The sequence below is a fragment of the Anas platyrhynchos genome, chromosome 18, assembly GCF_047663525.1.
Source record: "Anas platyrhynchos isolate ZD024472 breed Pekin duck chromosome 18, IASCAAS_PekinDuck_T2T, whole genome shotgun sequence".
Taxonomy (NCBI): Eukaryota; Metazoa; Chordata; class Aves; order Anseriformes; family Anatidae; genus Anas; species Anas platyrhynchos.
In genome coordinates this window covers 14,255,903-14,275,695 of record NC_092604.1, presented here as the reverse complement: position 1 = coordinate 14,275,695, position 19,793 = coordinate 14,255,903, and the positions used below count along the sequence as shown (strand labels likewise).

The window sequence follows — 19,793 nt, the reverse complement described above, 5'->3', positions numbered from 1 at the left end:
CTTAAGGAATCACTGTTTTGCAAAAAGAAACAACAAACCACAGCTATAAGAAAACCTGTTTGATAAATTGGACTCACATGGCAACTAATTACCTAAGCACCAAAGAAACAGGACCAACTCCCTGTATTCATCATCTACTTGTATTTTAAATATTAGGTCTTAGTTTAGTGTTTTCTTAGGCTAGGCTGGCATGTTCTCAGTATTTCAAGAAGACACATTACTAGAAAAAAATTTATTTATATATTTAATAAAGTTATATAATATATCAACAACTTTTGGATTTGAAGTTTTGTTTGAGCACTTATTTTGGCAAAAGTGAAATATTAAATACTGGTACTAGACATGCATTCCTTTCATTCAAGCTTAAGAAAACATTTACAAAGTTGACAGGTAACATTTATTAAAACATGTTATACAAAAAAGGGGCATGGGACTCTTCTATAAGAAGAAAATATTGAACAGTAAAATTAAATTAAAACCATGCTGTACAATTAAGACAGCAATATTTATAGACAAAACTATCCAACCTCTGCAATACAAGCATAACATTTCACAAAATATCAAGATATGCAGTTTTACTATTATAAATGACTTGTTTTGAATAAAAACTTATAGCTCATTAAGGAAGATTCACTTGACTTGCATAAACAGTTACATTTCTGGAAGAAATATGGAATCCCATGAATAACAAAAAAGGAGCAGCAATCGACAGACACAGGCCTCAAGCAAAATTAGAATTTACAGTTTAATCACATTAAAATATAACATTTTGTTTTCCAGCATCTTCCCCTAGGGCACTGACAGTTTACAGCTTATAGCTAAATAACTCTAGCTACCTAATTAAGCATTTAAATGACAAAACAAAACACACACATACACACAAAAAAAACATTTTCATTTGTTGTTTTGAGAAAGGTTCTATTAAACCAAAATACTTAATATACTGCTATAGGTTCTCAGAATGCAGAAACAGGACACCTCACTAGCATCAGCGCAAAAGTGGTGAAATTACAAGATCTGAAGTGCCTCCATTCTTTCAGATTCAATAGCACAGAGATGTCAAATACTCACTTTTTAATAAGAAATCCAATATATCAATCTGTGATAACCCTCCTTGCTTTCGATACGGGACAGTTTCTTAACTGCAAAAGTATCTCAGATTTAAAAAAAAAGCTAAGACCAAATATTTTACCAACAGCTTCCTTTAGAACCTACCTGCTCACTTATAAAACAAGGCAGTTGCTGCATGCAACAGTGAAGGTAATGTTTAAAAGAACAACAACAAAACCACAACAGAACCTTCTCCCTCAGAAAGATGTCAGATATACACCTAACCTGACATCTTAAGCCATAGATTTCATGGTAATCAACGTCTTTGTTATGGAATGGAATGAAAATGAACTGAATTATCAGTAAATGTTCTTACCACCAATAGGATAACGAATGGCTTCACAGTAACCGAAAATATCAATAGTCTCCTGTGCATACAATGATTCTGGTTTTCAGAAGATACTCACTTTACTACAGTCAACAGAAGACATGAGCAACATAAAAATGCACAAAAGTGGTATCATTAAGGTGATGAATCTTAATGGAAAATGAATGAAATTCACCATATATATATGCATTCATATTACACATTGATTGCTTCCCTCCTCCCCATAGACAAGAAACCATCTCCTGCCTTGAACAAATCCACCCCACAAGCAATGATTAAGCATTTGGCAGAAGCTGCATCTGCATTTCTGTTTACTGTCTACAGCTGTATTGGGTGTAAATTGCAGGGTTTCAGTGGCAGTGGGCTGCAAGGGTGACACACACACAGCAAGAGTCACAAACTGCCCTGCGTCCATCAAAACAGATTCTAGCCAGCACTGAAACTGATGTAAACAACCCATTACATGCCAAAACTTCAATCATTGGACCACTTTTGCTGAAATCTAAGAAAGAGTGGCAGCTTCTATCAAGAGGTGTGGGGAGACATGGAAGAAGGAAACACTCCTGGGGAAACACAACTGAAAACACATGAGGAGAAACTGAGGAGATACTCTTGGAAACACACACAGAGGAGATGCTGAGAACGTGTATTGTGACCCACTCTCAGAAGGACATGCTCCATGCCAGAGGAGATAAACTTCTGAACTTCTGAAAGACTTTGGCCTAGGCCAGAGCAGGTACACCACTGAAGAAACTGACAACTGGGGGAGACCCAAGCTGGAACAGGCACATCCCAGAAGAGGCTACAGTCTGTGCAGGAACCATGCCAGGGGCAGTGACACTGACAAGCCCAGTGCAGCAGAGAACATTCACTAAGAAATGAAAAGAGCCAGACAAGCCAGTATGTATATGACCCCAAACTCCTGGGCAAACTGTCACCTCAGCAAGAGAATTGGAACAGACTGACCTAGTGCAACTCCCAGTGACAAGAGAAAGACTAGGAAGCTGTGGGGAGAAGAGGTATTCGAGAGAAGCTAAGTAGGAGGAAGGGGGAAAGGCATTTCTTTAAGTGTTTAATTTTTTTCTTTTTCTCAATAACTGAATCGATTAGAAGTCTGTTGAAAAGCAATAAATTAAATTCAGTAAAAACATTACAAGTCAACTGTTTTGCCTGTGATAAGCAAAAGAAAGTATTGTGGTTTTTTTTGTTTTTGTTTTTTGAAAAATAACTCAAGTTTCACTTAAATCCTCAATCCTCTCAATTAGATCTCATAATAAATCAGTACTTCTCTTCAATAAGTTGGTTTCATGTAAATCAACATCAGAAGGCCAAGTGTTACAAAAATCAGTGTAGCAACAATTGCTGGAATTCCAAGCTGATGTCATAATATGGGGTAAAACAGTAACAGGCAAACATTTAAAAGTTACTATTCATGCTAAATCACTAAAAGGAATATGGTTCTATAATATGATCTACTGGACCTGTTATAAAACCTTTAAAGTGTCTCTCTCAGTACATTTTATTTTAAAGCATTATTTCAAAGTAATCTAACTGCAAAAAGGAGCAACTTTCAATTTTGAAATGTCATGTATAAAAGTCATTCCAAGCCGGTAAAAGTAACGGTTTTGCTGGCAGCTCTGTAGGATGGTCCAGGTTTAACAGATAGGATTTTTTGCTTGACCATGTTTCACAGCCTGGTGCTTCATAACAGCCTTTTTAATGGTTAAATGGGAAGAGGCACCCTTAACCTTTTTATGCAATACTAAAGTGACAATTTGAAAGGGTCTGAGAACCAATGTAATATACAAGATCATTCATAAAATGAGTATGAGAATACCTTCCTCAAATGTGATGATAGTACTTGAAGAAATGACACCCTGTATGTAATAAGGCCTTGGAGAATGGACAAATAGGGCCAGTGAGTGGAAGAATTTTTTCCTCTACACTCATGTAAACAGGCAAGCATTGTAATTTTCTTAATATTAAAAAAGACAGTGTTAGCAGTGTGGAAACAAACCATAAAGGGAATATAGTTTCTAAGTTTAAAAAAGATACTTATAAAGTTTTTTTTTTTTTCTTAAATACAAAGTGCTTCTATACATTAAGCAGGTTACAGTGTTAGTGAGCAAATCCCTGTTTTGTTACCTTGAGTACAAGGGTTATATATATGGTCACCATGGTATGTTATAGAGCTCAATCAAGTGCTAAAAATATGAACTCCTTGGTGCTGACCATTCATGCCCATTGCCAGCAATGGTTTCATCATATTTGGGAATATCTGTTTTAACAAAATTCCATATGAAAAAATATCTGAAGCATTAGAAGATTAAGAATTAAGAGCCTCTTAAACAATTAAAGTTTGTAAGTAGAATGCCAGAAAAGAAGTTACAGTAATTATAGCCCACTGAGTAATAAACCCCAGCTTGCACTAGATATTCACGTTCAGGATACAGTTTGATTGTATCTTAAGACAATTTGTAATTGGGAGTTCAATAAAGAATCCAAATTGGAATTACCTTAGTGTGCTTTTGCTACAGGGTCATCTGTTTAAGTACATGATCCTGCCTATTGCAGTATCTAATACATAAACCGGGGCCAGACAGACTTAGAAGGCTTTTGATGCTGGTTAATTTATTTCCCCCAGCACTGTACTTGGACATCACTCCTTCCTATTATAGCCTACGTATACTCTAAAGGCTCTTTCCTTTTTATATTTCAGTAAACTACAGAGAAGGGTTAATTGCTTTTGCATAGAAATGCACTAAGCTTTCAAACCCCAAATCCTGTCACATTTAAAATTGATGCATTCACTCTACCTGCAGAGCTGGCAGCATCTCTCAAAACTACGAAAACTCCTCTATATAGCTCCAGGAATGAGAGCACAGGATATAAATCCTCATCCTAATGAATGAGAGGTGCCACTTTCCCAGCGAAAATCCAGACTTCGGACATGAGCATGGTACCATGTTTTGCAGTACCATTAATAGATCCAAATGCCATACTTTCTACATTTTTCCCCACAAGCAACTTCATTTGAAGAGGTAAACAGCTCTGGCTGCTTATGATCACATGTAACCAGTCACAGTAGTTCTGTACCAAGAATCTGTATTATAGTTCTTACTATTCAAAGAGTAAAGAATTAAGAGTAAAAACACCTATCAATGTCTAAATCATTTTCCTAAAGCATGTTCTAAAACTAGATAGAAGTTCTCAAACAAGATTTTGTACCAATAAAAAAAATTCAGTTCATGAAGCTATGCAGTTTGGTACTTGCTACTGTAGTTAAGACAAAAAATCTGAATATAAAGCTAGGGTTTAGAATTTTGAGTATGCAGGGAGAGTTCCAAATGTTACACCTATTTTTGTTTGTTTTGACAAGGCATATTTATTACACACGCTTTAAAAGCTCTCATTACGTAGCAACCAAAATCAAGCCAAGCATCATACAGCACTAGGCCCTATGGGAGGCAACTAAATTATATTTAACACAGATTTAAGTTTACATGGTGCACAACTATATTTAAGTGCTTTGCAGACTCTTTAAATAGAAACTAGTACAAAATTAAACAATCATTTGTTTCACTGAAGATGGAAAAAGAATGGAAGACAGATAAAGGAAAGCCAAATCACTTAACACAGCCTTTCATTAAGCAAAACAATAAGTGATATTTAATGATGCAGGCTATTAATGATGCATGTTAAGTATGTTGGCAATCTCCAGTTTGAGGTCATTTTTATTTTTTAATTAAAATGTGAATCACAGGAGTTTTATTAACAGATAGCCCACATAGCCTGGTATGGCTACGTAATTCTCTTTTTCAGTAAGGCTACTTCAATTCCTGGTTCGTGTAAATATTTGCAGAATTTGGGTCAATTTAGGGCTGGGTTTTACTGTGAATTTGGAAGACTTATTAAAACAACAGGACTTCTAAATACTGCTGTGATGATAATCAATATCTTAAAGACCTTATTGACCTCATTGTGCAACCACCTTTGTGATTAACCATTTCTACATCACACACTGAACACCTAGAATAATATTGTGGAAAATAAAAACTTTGGTCTGCTCATACTAGCATAATTATTGAAATTTGTTTTTTTAAAAAAATTAGATTTCACAATAGCAAGTACCAGACACTATTTGCATAATTAGTTTATTTTGATTACTCTTCTAAACAAATGTAAGCACTAATGTCTTAGTTCATCTCAGTAGTACTCTGCTCAGCTTTAGAAGCTTGATATGACTTGGTACAAGAGGTCACATGCCGGTGAAAACTGTCCCGCCACATAAATCTTTTCCCACAGATGTTACACTCATATGGTTTTATGCCCGTATGAATTTTCATATGGCCTACAAGATGGTGTTTCATTTTGAATTTCTTACCACAGACACCACAGCCATAAGGTCGAAGACCAAGGTGCATACTCATATGCCGATCTCTCTGACTCTTGTGTGTAAAGCTTTTACCACACTGACAAGGATACAGCTTATCAGCATGTGAGAATCCAGTGAGGGATGTTTCTTCTTTAATTCCTGCAGCCATTTCAATTCCTTCACCATAGCCTGCTGCTATCATAAGATCCTGTCTGTGAGCACTTAAATTTCCATCTGCCCTTTCACCAGAAAATTCTTCCATAGAAGAGCCGTAGAAATCAACTTGTTCATCATAATTACTTTCATCTGCCTGTTCATCAAATTCTGCTTCCATCTTTTTGTCAGCTATATGAAAGTCTTCAACACCTGAAGACTGGATTGAATGATCTGCCTGAATGGCATTCACGGATTCAGAAACTTGGTGTTCATCATAAGGATTGTCAACACCCTCACAGTCTTGTTCAAATCTTTCTGGTTTCACATGGATCCATCGCTTGTGAGACATGATGCTGGGTTTGCTATACATTGGTCTGGTATACTGATACTCCGCACTATCACTAGTTCCTTCTTCACCATCCTGACTTGTCATTCCTGTGCTAAGTCTATCATGTTCTGTTGAAGAATTACTGGGAAGGTACTCATGTTCTGTCAGCTGACACGACAGTTCATCTTTAGAGCTCTCTTCTTCATTTTCACCATCCCTCAGTTCCTGCACTTTGTGGAATTCTGTCTGTCCTCCAGAGCCAAGCTCAAAGCTCTCAGTAAGGCCATTGTAACTACTACTGCTTGGGGACTGATGGTCACTGCCATGATTCATCTTCTGACAGAGAACTGTTGGATTGCCCTCTAGCACTTCAGTGCATTTATCCACTACATGCCACATCTGAAGGAAACTTGCTGCTGTCAAGTAACTAACAATTTCTGGAGCAGGCATTACCAGTCGACCTGTATAGGTAGACAGAAGAATGTTTTCAAATACTCTTGGATTCATCACATCAGGCAGCACTATTCGCCTGCTATTTTTTAGGAGAACCTGATCACAAAAGTAAGGTGAACTAGCTGCAAGAACAGCTTTATGGGCTCTGAAGAGATGGCCCTGAACTACAATGGACACATCACATAATTGTCCTTGCTGGCGCTGCTGATTTAACTTCTGCAAAATGGTGCTAGAAAAATCTGGAAATTCCACTCGAAAAGAGCTTGACCCAGACTCCATTTCATCACAAATTTAGTGTTGTGCTGAAAGAAAAAAAAAAAAGATCAGAAATTCTGCTTATTAAAGTATTGATCTTTCTAAAAAGGTGTATAAGGAAATTGAAAGCAATAACTTAAGTGGACTTATATGGAACTCAGTCCAACATTTTCTGGAACCTATGTCACTGCTTTATTTCTATTGTTCCCCTCCACCTCATCCTTCTCTTTTCTCAAAGAAATACTGAGGCCACACGTTGCTATGCCAGCATGTTTTGCTGTTCTTCCATCCCAAAGGGCTCATCAACTATAGCAGGAGCTACAGATTCACCCAGTAGACATAGGTTAATCATGTCAAGCATGGATTTAGGATAACAAGAACAGGTATTTCATGAAATTATAGCAACAGAATTAACTCCAGAATGTTCATGTTTAAAACCGCATATGAAAAATACTGCATTTCAACAGGCAACATCATCTAATTGATCTCCCCATTAAAGACCGACTGTACCTCAGCTGTACAGTTTTGACTGTATGCACCTTGTATATATGTAACAATGCAACAATCATACACTAGAAGCTCAGCTAACAGTTCAGGTATTTTTTTGCATTCCCACATAACCCAGACATCTTATTACTGTTTAAATAACTATGTCAACTTTGTGCTAGAATTCTTTAAAATGTCTGCTTTACATTTGAAATTTGAATTTAAGATGCATTTGCATGTTATTATCAGGAATAACAGAAAATTAAATGTAAAAATGAAAGACCAACATTAACAGCCTGAATAAACTAAATTTGTGCAACTTTTCAATGCGTAAATTGAACATAATGGAACTCCAACAGAGCTGTGGAGTAGCAAGTGGTTTTCCTCTGTCAAGTTGTTTCTCATAAAACTCTCACTTTGCTACTTAACAGATGGAGCTGCACACCTGAGAAAGAATACTTAGTAAATTAGCAGATAGCACACATACAGGATTTAAGACACTTTCTGAATATAACATTGAAACAGAATTTGCATTGCAAATTGTACTCTGATATTCATGTGTAATGAAAATAAGGAATTTAGAAGATACGATTATGAATCACCTCTATGGTTACTGTACAGACTCTCTTTAGTACTTTCTATGCAGTTATATAACCACCTACAGAAAACTGCTCATTAGATGCACTGTGTTCATATGCTGATATATTGGCATAAATTTATGACTGCGAAGTGCAGAAAAAACAACAGCATGTGCTTACAAAACACTGACTACACAGGAATTATGTATTATGTAAAACAATATTTAGTCAATAGCTCATCATTACATAATCCTTTCCTGACCATTCAGATCTTTTCCAGCTCATATAGTTGACACCTTTATCCTATTCCCCCTAAGCCTCAGTATTCCTTCTTTAAAGTTTCAAAGATAGAAAAGGATGACAACATACGGAGGTTAAAACCAGTCATTCGCTGTTATCTTAGATCAAGGTGAACACGGTTGCCATAGAAAAGAGAGCATTAGAGTCAGACAACCATCAATACCTTTCAAGAGATACAGGCCCAAACTCCTTGCAAATTCTGAAATGAGCATCCTCTACAGAATGGTGAATATCATGCTTTTTTTTTTGTTGTATTATTAGAAATATGGCATCAGTGTGACTTTCCTATGTATGTCTGTAATAGGTCATTCTTCCTGGTCTGCTTTCTTCATTTACGAAACCCATTTATAACCTTAAGTAATCACAGCAAAATAGTCAAAATAAAAAAGGTACTTTTTTGACCACAATGTCCTTTCTTGAAACCTTACAGTAATCCCTCCCCACTGGATAGTGGGAGGAACTGAAAGGATTGAAAAAAATAAAAAAAAAGCTCCCACTAAGGAGAAGGGCAGACAAATGACTAAAAATAACTAAGTGACTAAAATTCTGTAACTGAGCACTGTAACTATCTGTATACAATCACACTCACATCTTCATAGATTATTTGTTGGTTGAAACAATTGTTCAACTTAAGAGGTGTTTACCAACTACCTTGAGATCCTCAGCTTTAAGGCAAGAAATTAGTTTAGAGAGCTACTTTCCTACAACCACTGCCTCATTTAAATCAGGGGTGGTCAGTTACATCCTGCTGAGACAGTCACCAAGTTGTACTAAGTGAAGAAATAGCATAAAACTTGCAAATTATGCTGTCAGTTCAACTGTTAATATCAAGTTCTTTTTGGTAAAGTGGAAAGAAAAATTATGTCAATATTTGATACACAGTAAACATTAAAAAATATTTATTTTTTAAAAAAACCTTTTTTTTTTTAAATGCAGACACGTTAGCTCTTTCATAACATTCTCAGATTTAAGAGTCTGTTTTTCAATACTCACATACCAAAAACTGGATAAGCTTTTGGGATATGCTCAACCAAAACTTAAAAGGAGAAATACCTATACACCTAGAAAAATTTCTGTTTAAAAATCAGGAAGAACCCTAAGCTATCATCTTTCAGCATTGTATGGTTGTTCACATACACAACTGCAGGTGGGAGCAAACTTTCTTTTCAAAGTGTAAGTAAAATATTTTCTGCTACTGAGGCCATACCCTTAAAGAATGTTTTTGGCCTTTCCCTCCAAAGAGGTTTCAACTCCCCCTTTTACAACCCATTCAGTTACTGCATTCTCTTTATCTCTGCTCACAAAAAAAAAAGTATTTTAATTGCCGTTAATAGCACATGTCTAGTCCCTCCAGAACACTAAAACATACCAGGGCCATATTAATTCCTTATAACTAGTTACTTTAACAACTGCCAGTACATAGCTATTTCAGAAGAAAGACAGCTCTGAGTAAATTAATTTATTACTTCTGCCACAACAGCACCTCAAAACGCTGCCGTATCAGCAGGGGCAGACGTGCCGGCGAGCCCACGCCAGACGCGTTACGGCCACAGCCGGCGGCCCACCCGCCAGTCGGCTGTGCCTAGGAAAGAGAAGGGGCCGGGCCGGGCAGTGCCCAGCACCCGCCTCCCGACCGCCTCCCGCGGCTCGGAGGTCCTCCGGGGAGCGCCGCCCGGCGGGGAAGGGCCGCGGAAGCTTTCGGCGGGGAAAGGGAGCGGGGACGGCGGCGGAGCGCAGGCCTCGGCCGCCCCCCGGCCCCAGAGCGGGCCAACGGAGCCAGGCCCGGCAGCGGCGCGGCTTCCCACGCTCCGCGCCCGGGCAGCTGCTCACCTGCGGGCCTCGGCGTCTCTCGCATAGCGGGCCCCGGCCCCGGCTGCAGCGCTCGGTGCGGCCGACGCGGCTTCCGCGGCCCAGCCAGCGCCGGAAACGCCGCTCCCCCGGGAAGGGCTTCCGCATCCCGGTCACCCGGCGGCCCGGGGAGGCCCTTCCGCTTCCTGCCGGGGGAGGGAGTGCGGGGGGGCGGGGCCGCGGCCCGTTGCGACGTTTGCCGGCGGGCGGCGCCCCCCGCGCCTCGGGGCCGTTCCGGTAGCGGCGCCGTGAGGCTCCCTGGGGGCTGTGCTGGTAACAGCTGAGCTCTCGGCCTCGGCCTGGGACCGGGACCGGGACCGGGGTTGCGGCTGCCGCGACGGCTGCGAGCCCTCTCGGTCTGACCCCCGCGCTGGAGTAGGTCGGGGGCGCCCCCGTTTTTTCCCGGGCCGTGCCCGGTGCTCGGCCCGCCGGCGTTGCCGAGCCTCCCGCGGGCAGCAGAGCCATGATGATGCCTGAGAAAAGGGCCCCGCACTCCGAGAATTTCCTCGGTGACTCTGTCAGCAATTTAGTGTATTTCGAGGATTTTTGTTTGTTTGTTTTTGTCTTTGAAAGTGGAGGATGGTCATTGTGCTCCTCAACGTGAGAGACGTCTCAGGAAGACTGTAGTGATAGATACCTGAATTGATTTGCAACTTCTAGTGAAATTTGAGTTTGCCTCGAATCCAGTGGCCAAAAAAAGGGGGGAGGGAGGGACGGGGGCAGTACTATAAATAACAATAAAAAATAGAGAAATAGTGCTCGTCTCTTGAAATGTAAGTGCTGCTGAGAAAACCAGGAGGAACTGGGTATTCTTGGAATCCTTTGGGGGAGAAAATAATATGTATTTTCTGTTTATCATGTCTTCAGCTGCGCTTTTAACACAGGAGGTGATCCACTTGGTCGCCCTGCAGAAAAAGATCTGGAAGTAGGCAGTGTACCCTGCCGAACAGTACTTGATTTTGCTGTCCTAGAAGGCTCTCTCATACTTTACACATGCTATGGACAGATACCTTATCTGCTGCATAACAAGAATTAGTCTACAGTCAAACTGGTCATGCAACAAGCACATACATGAACTTTCCAGAATAAGTTGAGATTCCACAAGAACAATTCATAGGCTGAAAATAGATCAAAGACTTACTTTGAACTCTCCAAACAAGCCTGTGGCGTTCTTGATAGTGTTACTGTGCCAGCATACTAAGGGAGCTCATAACTACAGCTAGTTCTATTTTTGTAAGGCATCAGGCCTGCAAACAAAAACTTAATGCAGTTTTTGGAAGTATCTCAATTCACAGAGGCAACTATTTACTAGGCATTTCTGGGGAAGATAACCTACTGAAGCTTTGTAACTCTTGCTCTAAGAAAAAGAAAAGGAGTTCAAGTATTATCTCTGTTACTGCTAGATGCTATGGCATTTTTTCCTATAGTTGTTAAGGAAATAGTAAATTACCTGTTTTTTCTCTGCAAGACACTGCTGATCTAAGCAAGGTATTGCCATTTTTTTTTCTTTCAGAAGTTTCTCATTCAGTTCAACTTTGTTAGAAAGAAATCATGATTAAGACTTCTTTACGTGTGAAAATCCAGCAAAATAATTCACAGTCTTTGAGATAACTGGCATAAGTAGTGACTGTGTGTCACTACTGTGTGTCACATATATATATTTAGTTTTGTCCTTCTTAGATTTTCTGAGTTTACCTGGAAATAACGTCAAGTTTAATTTTTAGCTGCTCACATAGCATTTGACAGTTCTATGAAATGGTCTTCAAGGAAAAAAAAAATCGTGATTATATGTATCTTTAAAGCTAGGTGTCAGTGAACTTACTTTGTTGACATTCTTATTGCCAATTACTCAGTACCTTTTAGAATGTAACATTTCTGTAGCTTAAAGATGGAAAGGCTGGGAATTTAGGATATAACCTCTATTGGTTCAGTTTTGCAGGAGGTTTTATTTCTAGACTCTTACTGTTAATTCTGGCATAAATAAATCTCAACATTTTTCATTGCTGTTTAAGTGATATCACATGCTTTATCTAAAGGTCTCAGACTGAGTGGGGCAGGTGAAGCTTCCCTGCACAGAAGATAGAAAAGACCTTAGCAAGGCTGAAGAATTTGTCCATTTTTTATTACCCAGCAGATGGTGCTGAAGGCCAGGGCAGCAGCACACCCATAATGTTCTGTATCCAAACTGTAAAGGGAGTTTTTCACAGAGGTAGCACAGCTAGGCATAGTTTCTGGTAATTTTCCAGAATCTGGAGATATTGTTGAATTGCAAGCCATCATGATTTTGCAGAACAAAAAAGTCTTCAATTTTAATGACAGAAAATGTAATTTCATTTAATTTTATAGTTACTATTTACTGGGGTTAGTTTTCGTTTGAAAAAGGCTAATTTCATCCAGCATTTTTCTTTGGTATTACATGTATTGTTCTATTGCAAGAAGCTTTTCCCCTCATAAGCATAGAAGGAAAGATAGGTCTGATGGTTTGGCAAGATTTAAGTCACAGTTACAGCATGTACTGCAACTAACACAAACAAAAAGATTATTTGGGGAAAACTTGTTGATCAAAAGTACGTCTTCAGTTTCATTTTAATGCAGCATACCTACACTACAGGAAAAGAACAACTTGCAGGGAAATGTTTGTGTGAGGAAGTTAAGGTTGGATTTACCAATAGAAAGGTAGATTTATTTTTTTTTTTTTTCAGAAAAGTGATGTTTACTTATTTTATTGCCTATGGGAAATACACTTCAAACTGTGAAACATTTTTCTTCCTATAAATTTATTTGGTCTTAAGAATATTAATCGTCAAGTATAAACTTTTAGTGATTAGCATTGATAAACTAGGTACAATTAAATACTTATTTGACCATTATGCTCAAAATAACTAAAATTAGGTAGCATAGTTACAAAGAAGTATCAACATATGTTGTAATTTTTCCTGTGAAAATACATAACATTTTAACAAAAAGCCTCTGATCTCAGGTAACTTCACATAAACCCTATAATTTGAAGTAGTTTATAGCTTGTTTAATTTCACATTATTATTACCCAAATTAAGCATGTACAAGTTAAATTCTAAGATCAGGCCTGGATATCAGTTTCCATGTAATTTCTTGTTTTGTGATAATATAATGACATAATTTGAGTAGTACTTTATTGCTTCTTCTTCTTGTTAGAAGAATCAACTGTATTTCATCATCTGTTGGTGTTCCTGTATGTCCATCTGTGAGTCTCACTTATATGAGACAAGGGCTTCTAGTACCATGTTCCAAAATTACCTTTTATGGTTGGCTTGCTTTTACTCTATTTCTCTAAAACAGGATAGATATTAGTACTTAGAGTAAATATAGCAAGTACTGATGTTTCCTCCAAATAAAACTTCTAAAAACAATATTTATGCTTAATCCTTTAATCTGTAATATTTATTTAATAGTCAAAACATGGTAATATATATATTTTTAAATTTGTCATAAAGACTTCAACTAGTTTCAACTTAATACAGCAATCTGGTGAAATATTTCATATGGACTAAACACACACTACTGAAATCAAAACTTTTGCTACTGAAATGATTGTTAAGACTGAATGAAGCAGCAGAGAAGCATAGCTAGGATCTAGAGGTCTGCAGTCCACTGTGATCAGTTTTCAGTAGCATCATATAGATTTGGATCACACACAGGCCATGGAATTCTTATCCCATGTCTCTTTAAAATTTCACCCAGGCTAAAACAATAGAGATTTTCTTTGATTTAGCTGAGCAAGAAAACATGTTAAAACACAGAAGGGAAGAGACGGAGCATGCCATTACACAGGGCCTAAAAAAGTTATTTGAGATGGTAATCATATCCATTTAGCAAAATTTGGTCTATGCATATATTTTCAAGTCAAACAGCACACTCACAGATTTTCAGTCCATTGCCTCCATACATTAATAAGACATCTACTACAAATATGAGGAAATAGACAATATTTGATACCACATAATTATTATCTTTTGTAGCCATTGTCAGAATACATTAGCAATTTAAACAATATATGAGCAAGATCAGCAGTAGTGCAAGAAAATTTTGATTGGGGAAAGAGATTTTCAGATGGAATTTGAAAAGGTAAAAATTACATAGTATAGCAGCTGCTGCAGAAGAAAAATTTCTAGCACTCTAATTTGCATTGTAGGGAAAAGAATACTAAAGATGGACAGATAAAAAAGGGGACATGTGATGTGTAGGAGACACAGAAGCATGTGTATTAGAATCTTGTTTGACAAATAATCATCAAAGGGACAGTATATTTGTCTCTGCACAGTGCTTTGGAAAAGTTGAACTGATAGATGACTGCACAATGTATTAAAAATAATGTAGGATCAAATCAGGTAGATTAAGCTATCTCAACACAGAACTTAAAATTGCTGTATTGAAATTTGAGACGTAAATAGGAAAAATATGGCATCAGGACTGTACTACCGACTAGGTGATTAGGGTGATAACAATAATGATAATATACTAATGGAAACATGGCTTAGAGGAGCAGGAAAAAATCGATTTCTGCTATCAACATGTAGATTGAGTAGATGTCACCTCAGATGCCAATACTAAGTTTTGCTAAGCTTGGCTACTGTTTTGTGAAGCAGCCAGATATGATTCCACTAGAAGAGATGCACCTCTTGACACAGTAACAAGCAGAGTGTATGACCTGGCTCAGAATATTACTATCACTGAGACGCTCTGTAGTGCAGACCAAAATGTACTTGTTAAATGCTTGCTAAAACCAAACTAAAAGCCACACTCAGAATGTAATGTTCCAAGGTGACATGAATGTTATTGTATGCCTGGAGCATATCTCCCCAAACGAACTTTAGAAAGACCAGAATTTGTCAATAACAATTTGTAATCATGTTTCTTGGTAGCAAAGGGCTGTGTTCAACTTGCAGTTCACAGTTAGACAGCAGGTGAATACAAGATCTTTAATACTTCAGAGTTTCATAGTTAGCCTTGTCTAATTTAATGTGATAGAAATTGCTTTAAAAGGAGTTATTGGATCAGAGTTTGTGGTGGTTTAACACTGGTGGGTAGCTCAGCTCCACCATGCCACTCTCTCACTCCCCTTCCTCAAAAGGTCAGGGAGAGAAAATATGATGAAAAGACCTCATGTATTGAGATAAAGACAGTGAGATCACTCACCAATTACTATCATGGACAAAGCAGACCCAGAATGGAGAGATTATTGTAATTTATTACCTATTGATAATAGGCTAGAGCAGTGAGAAAATAAAATCAAACTAAAACCATCTTCCCCTTATCCACCCTTTTCTACTTTCTCCCCCTGAGCAGTACAGGGGAATGGGGTATGACTCTGGTCAGTACAGAACAGTTCGCTGCTTCTTCCTCCTGTCTTCCCCTGCTCCCTGTGTAGGGTCTGCCCCACAGGATGCAGTCCTTCCCAAACTGATCCTCCATGGGCTTCCTACAGACTGCAGCTCTTCAAGAACTGGGTCCGTACTGTGGGATCCAGCACTGTTTCCCATTGGCAGCAGCTACAACCAGATCTCCTGCTCCTGTGTGGGCTCCTCTCCACAGGCTGCAGCCCTGGCCTTTAGTCTGCTCCTATGGGGGCTCTCTATGGAGCACAGCCTCCCTCAGGTCTCATCTGCCTGCTCAACCATGGGCTCCTCCACAGGCTGCAGCATGGAACTCTCCTTCACCGTGGTACCCCAGGGGCTGCAGGGGGACAGCGTGCTCCATCATGGAGCTCTCCATGTGCTGCAGGGAAATTTCTGTCCCAGCACCTAGTGAAACTCTTCCTGTCCTTCTTCACTGACCTCAGTGTCTGCAGGATTCTCTCTCTCAGTTGCTCTATCCTCTCTTCCAACTGCTGTTGCGCAGCAGTTTTTTCCCTTTCTTGAATCTACTGTCCCAGAGGTGCAACCCGCCTCACTCACGGCTCAGCTCTGGCCAGCAGCAGGTCCCTTTCAGATCTGTCTGGAACTGGCCCTTCTCTAACTTGGGGCAGTTGCTGGACTCCTGTCAGAGGCCATGTTTGTAGCCCTGCCACTACCTAAACCTTGTCACGTAAACCCAATACAGTGTTAAATCCCATTAATTCTGAAGAGTGGTTCATATACATTATCAGCTAAATGAATGTTTTTCCTAACTTGGTACTTAAGCCACTAAAGAAACAATACTAAGGCACCATGATCCTATCATTATATGTAAAGTTTTATTATCATTGGATTTGTCTAACAGAAGGTTGGTCCATGGAGAATCTTACAGTCTCCTTCCAATTTATGTGGGATTTATGGTATCTCTAAAATCAAAAAGTAAATATAAAGAAACCTTAAAAACCTTCAAGTTTATACAGTATGTTCATTCAGCTGATGTCCCAAATAGATCATAAATATATATAGTCATGTGTCTTTCCTCCCCCCCAGAAAAGATGAGGGAGTATTCAGTTTGCTCCTGGTAAAGGCGTCAACTCCTCCTTACTAGTAAGCAAGCTATTCAGGTACAGCCTCAGAGTGTTATCACAAGAGTAATGTATTTTCCACTGCAACTGACTGCACAAACCACTTTTGTAAGGTTTCTCTAGACTGCCATAGGCCAGTTCCAGGGGTCCCATGAACTTTGTACCTTGTTTGGCCAGCTAGGTAATGTTGCTAAGCATTTGATAGGGAAAAAATAAACCATTTTTTAAATAGCAGGTTCCTGTAAAGAGTCAGCAACACAAATGCAATGGATATCTGACTCAACAAACTCCATCCTCTGGTTAAAATAACATCATAATTCTGCAGCAGAAAGCCCACACCAACAAAACACACGGTTCAGGAGAACTGTGAACATAATGCCAGGCTCATACTGGGGACTGGGGCATCATTGACATTCTTAAAAGCTCCTACTACTTTCTCTACTAAATTAGTCAGGTGCTGATGATTGTTCATCTGCCAGACTCTTCTCCCATCCTTTCATTGAAATTAACTCTGACTATGCACTGCCTATGTGAAGTCAGCTAGAATGGGATACATGTGTGATCTAGCCCTGAACAAAGAAATCTAATTCTGAGATCATAGTGAAGAATATAAAATCATACCCTCTTTTTCTCCCTCATAATCTTTGGAAAATACTAAACTTTCTTTGGATGGATTTTTTTTTTTTTTTTTTTTAATCTCTATTTCTAAACCTATGTGATACAAAATCTTAAATATGATTAACAAGAAAAGCATTCTCTTCTGTCCCACCTGATTCTTTGCCAATCGGCTATTTTTGCTATCTTCTCCTGATCTTCTGTTCCTGCATTTTCTTCATACAAATAATTGCATTCTACCTGCAATGCCAGTTATGATTAACCATGAGTGTGGCCTGAAAAAAGATTTCAGACTTCCTTTACGTGGCTTGTTCTGCTCTTACGGTTGTCCATGCATATGAAACACACTTAACTCCTGGAAGAGACATGCAGGGCCAAGGTTGTTATCTTAGATCAAAATTTCTGTTTTGCAAAGGAATCAAATAGAAACAACATTAACTATCATTTGTCTGTTTTACTTCTTCCTGAGCTTATAAATATTTAGATCAAATTCATGAGTATAAGCAAATATATTATCATTTTTGGTGCTCCCTCATGTTTCCCAACACCTGTGAATAGTGAAGCTTCAGTTTGGGATCTTGTTGTGGCCATGACAAAAATATAAAAGCTTAGTGGATGCCACATCAAATGCTATAATTTTATTAACTATTGTTAGCATGTCCAAATTTACTTTGCATTTTACTTGTAGCAGAGACAAGGGCCCTAGCAGTTGTTATAACCAGCATTAAAATGGGAATAATAGAATTGTAAATTATTACATAAAAATGCAGCTTCATTTTATGAGGTAATTGTGTTAAAAGGCCCAGTAGAGCTTTTCTCATAGATAAGGGCACTGTAGTTTGCATATTTGACAGCACATATGCAGCCTCCTTTCATTCTCCTGATTTTGCTAGATATTTGGTGGATGAGGTGTTAATATTGTTCATTTCTTTCAGAAGTTGGGTGTTTTATCAATACATCAGCTTCCCATCCAGGTTGGTTTTGTTATGGCAGATTTTGGTAGATAACTTTGTTTTCTTTAGAGCCTACTAAATGAACGCACAGCACACTGACTAAAATACTGGTTGGCAACTCAGCTGGCCTCTTTCTCTTACAAAGATATGAATTATCTGGCTCAACTTACAGACTGATTATTCCTTGGATACCAATTGCATGGAGGCTTCAGGTAGTTCATTAACTCATTAGCTTCTCTCTCTTAATTTTTATTTTTTATTTTTAAAGAAGAATGAACTTAATTTAAAAGTATGTTTGGCTGTTGGCTGCTCCTTCTGTTAGAAGTCTTTGGAGATGTTGCCTTGTTGCTGCTCATGTGCTGACCCTGATGGTCACACTTGTGGACCCCTGATGATCTGCTGAGGTCAGCAGGAAAAAATAGCTGGTGTTGTTCCCAGAGATTTGACTACATGGCACCACCTGGCCACTCTTGTCATTGAGTTGAACAGTTGGAAAGTTTTGCTTTTGCCCTCTTTTAAAACACCCCAAAATTATGTGAGGCATTTCCTTTTGCTACTGGAAAATGGAAACGCTATATCTGTATGAAAGGAATTATTTTGAAGAGTGATACTTGTGATCTCTAAAGCTTGAAATATTCTTTTTGTGTAATATTGCTGCCAACTGCTTACCTCTTTAAAGGAAATACTCATTAAATTATCTCACTGCAGAATCAAATCCTTTATATGTGTTTCTTAAAACTAATAATAAAAAATACACCCTGCCCCTCCAATAATTTTCCCAGAAGGGAAATCTGAATTAAAACTCCTATTTGCCTGGCATAAATTGCTGAGCTAAGCTGGACTCTATGAGTTATGAGCTAGGGCATTGTGTCCTGGCATGCAGTTGCACTGATGTTATTTTACACTGCTGAGACAGAGTACTAGAGTTAAAAATCCCTGTTACCTCTATCTTTCTCTAACGGAATTTAGAACCATGGCTGAATTCCAAATGGGGAAAAATCTTATGCTTCTCTGAAGCTGTGTCCTTTGGTGGTGCCAGGTGTCCAACATTATCAACTGTTCTTCGTGTCATAGGATAGAAAATAAAAAGGGCATGTACTGTTGCTGTTTTACTTAGAGCTAGAGTTAGTTAGAGTATTGATCTGGGCCTTGATCACTGCTGTCCTGTACATCATGTCATTGCCAGTACATCTGTATCCAGATCCAGCGAGATTCGTTAATATGTCCATTATAAAAACATTTACATCACCAAACATTTAACCACCAAGTCACAAATTTATAGAAGTATATTCTCATCATATTACACATCTTCAAGTAGCAAAATGGCAATGCCAGAAGAAAAAAATCTCGTTAAGATTTGTAGAAAGTTGTAATTATTTTAGGAAGCTTTCAGCACTTACATGCTGAACTCAAAAACAAGTAGATCTGATATGAATAATATCTTAGAGCAGGCTTCAACTCAGCAACAATTTGGAATCAGAAATCTGAGATGAATCCATAGATCTATTTTTTGTTTGTTTTCTGCTCGTATCTTAATCATTCTGAGCTTAG

General features: G+C 38.5%; 1 protein-coding gene across 1 annotated transcript; it reads right to left on the bottom strand.

The window, feature by feature from the left end:
* Positions 1-221: 221 nt before the first annotated feature.
* Positions 222-10,339, bottom strand: ZBTB43 (zinc finger and BTB domain containing 43). The gene is made up of 2 exons (XM_027470957.3): positions 10,200-10,339; positions 222-7,052 (listed from the first exon to the last, which is right to left on the bottom strand). The coding sequence occupies exon 2, from the start codon at positions 7,027-7,029 to the stop codon at positions 5,635-5,637; it is 1,395 nt and encodes a 464-aa protein (XP_027326758.1). The 5' UTR covers positions 7,030-7,052; positions 10,200-10,339; the 3' UTR covers positions 222-5,634.
* Positions 10,340-19,793: the final 9,454 nt, after the last annotated feature.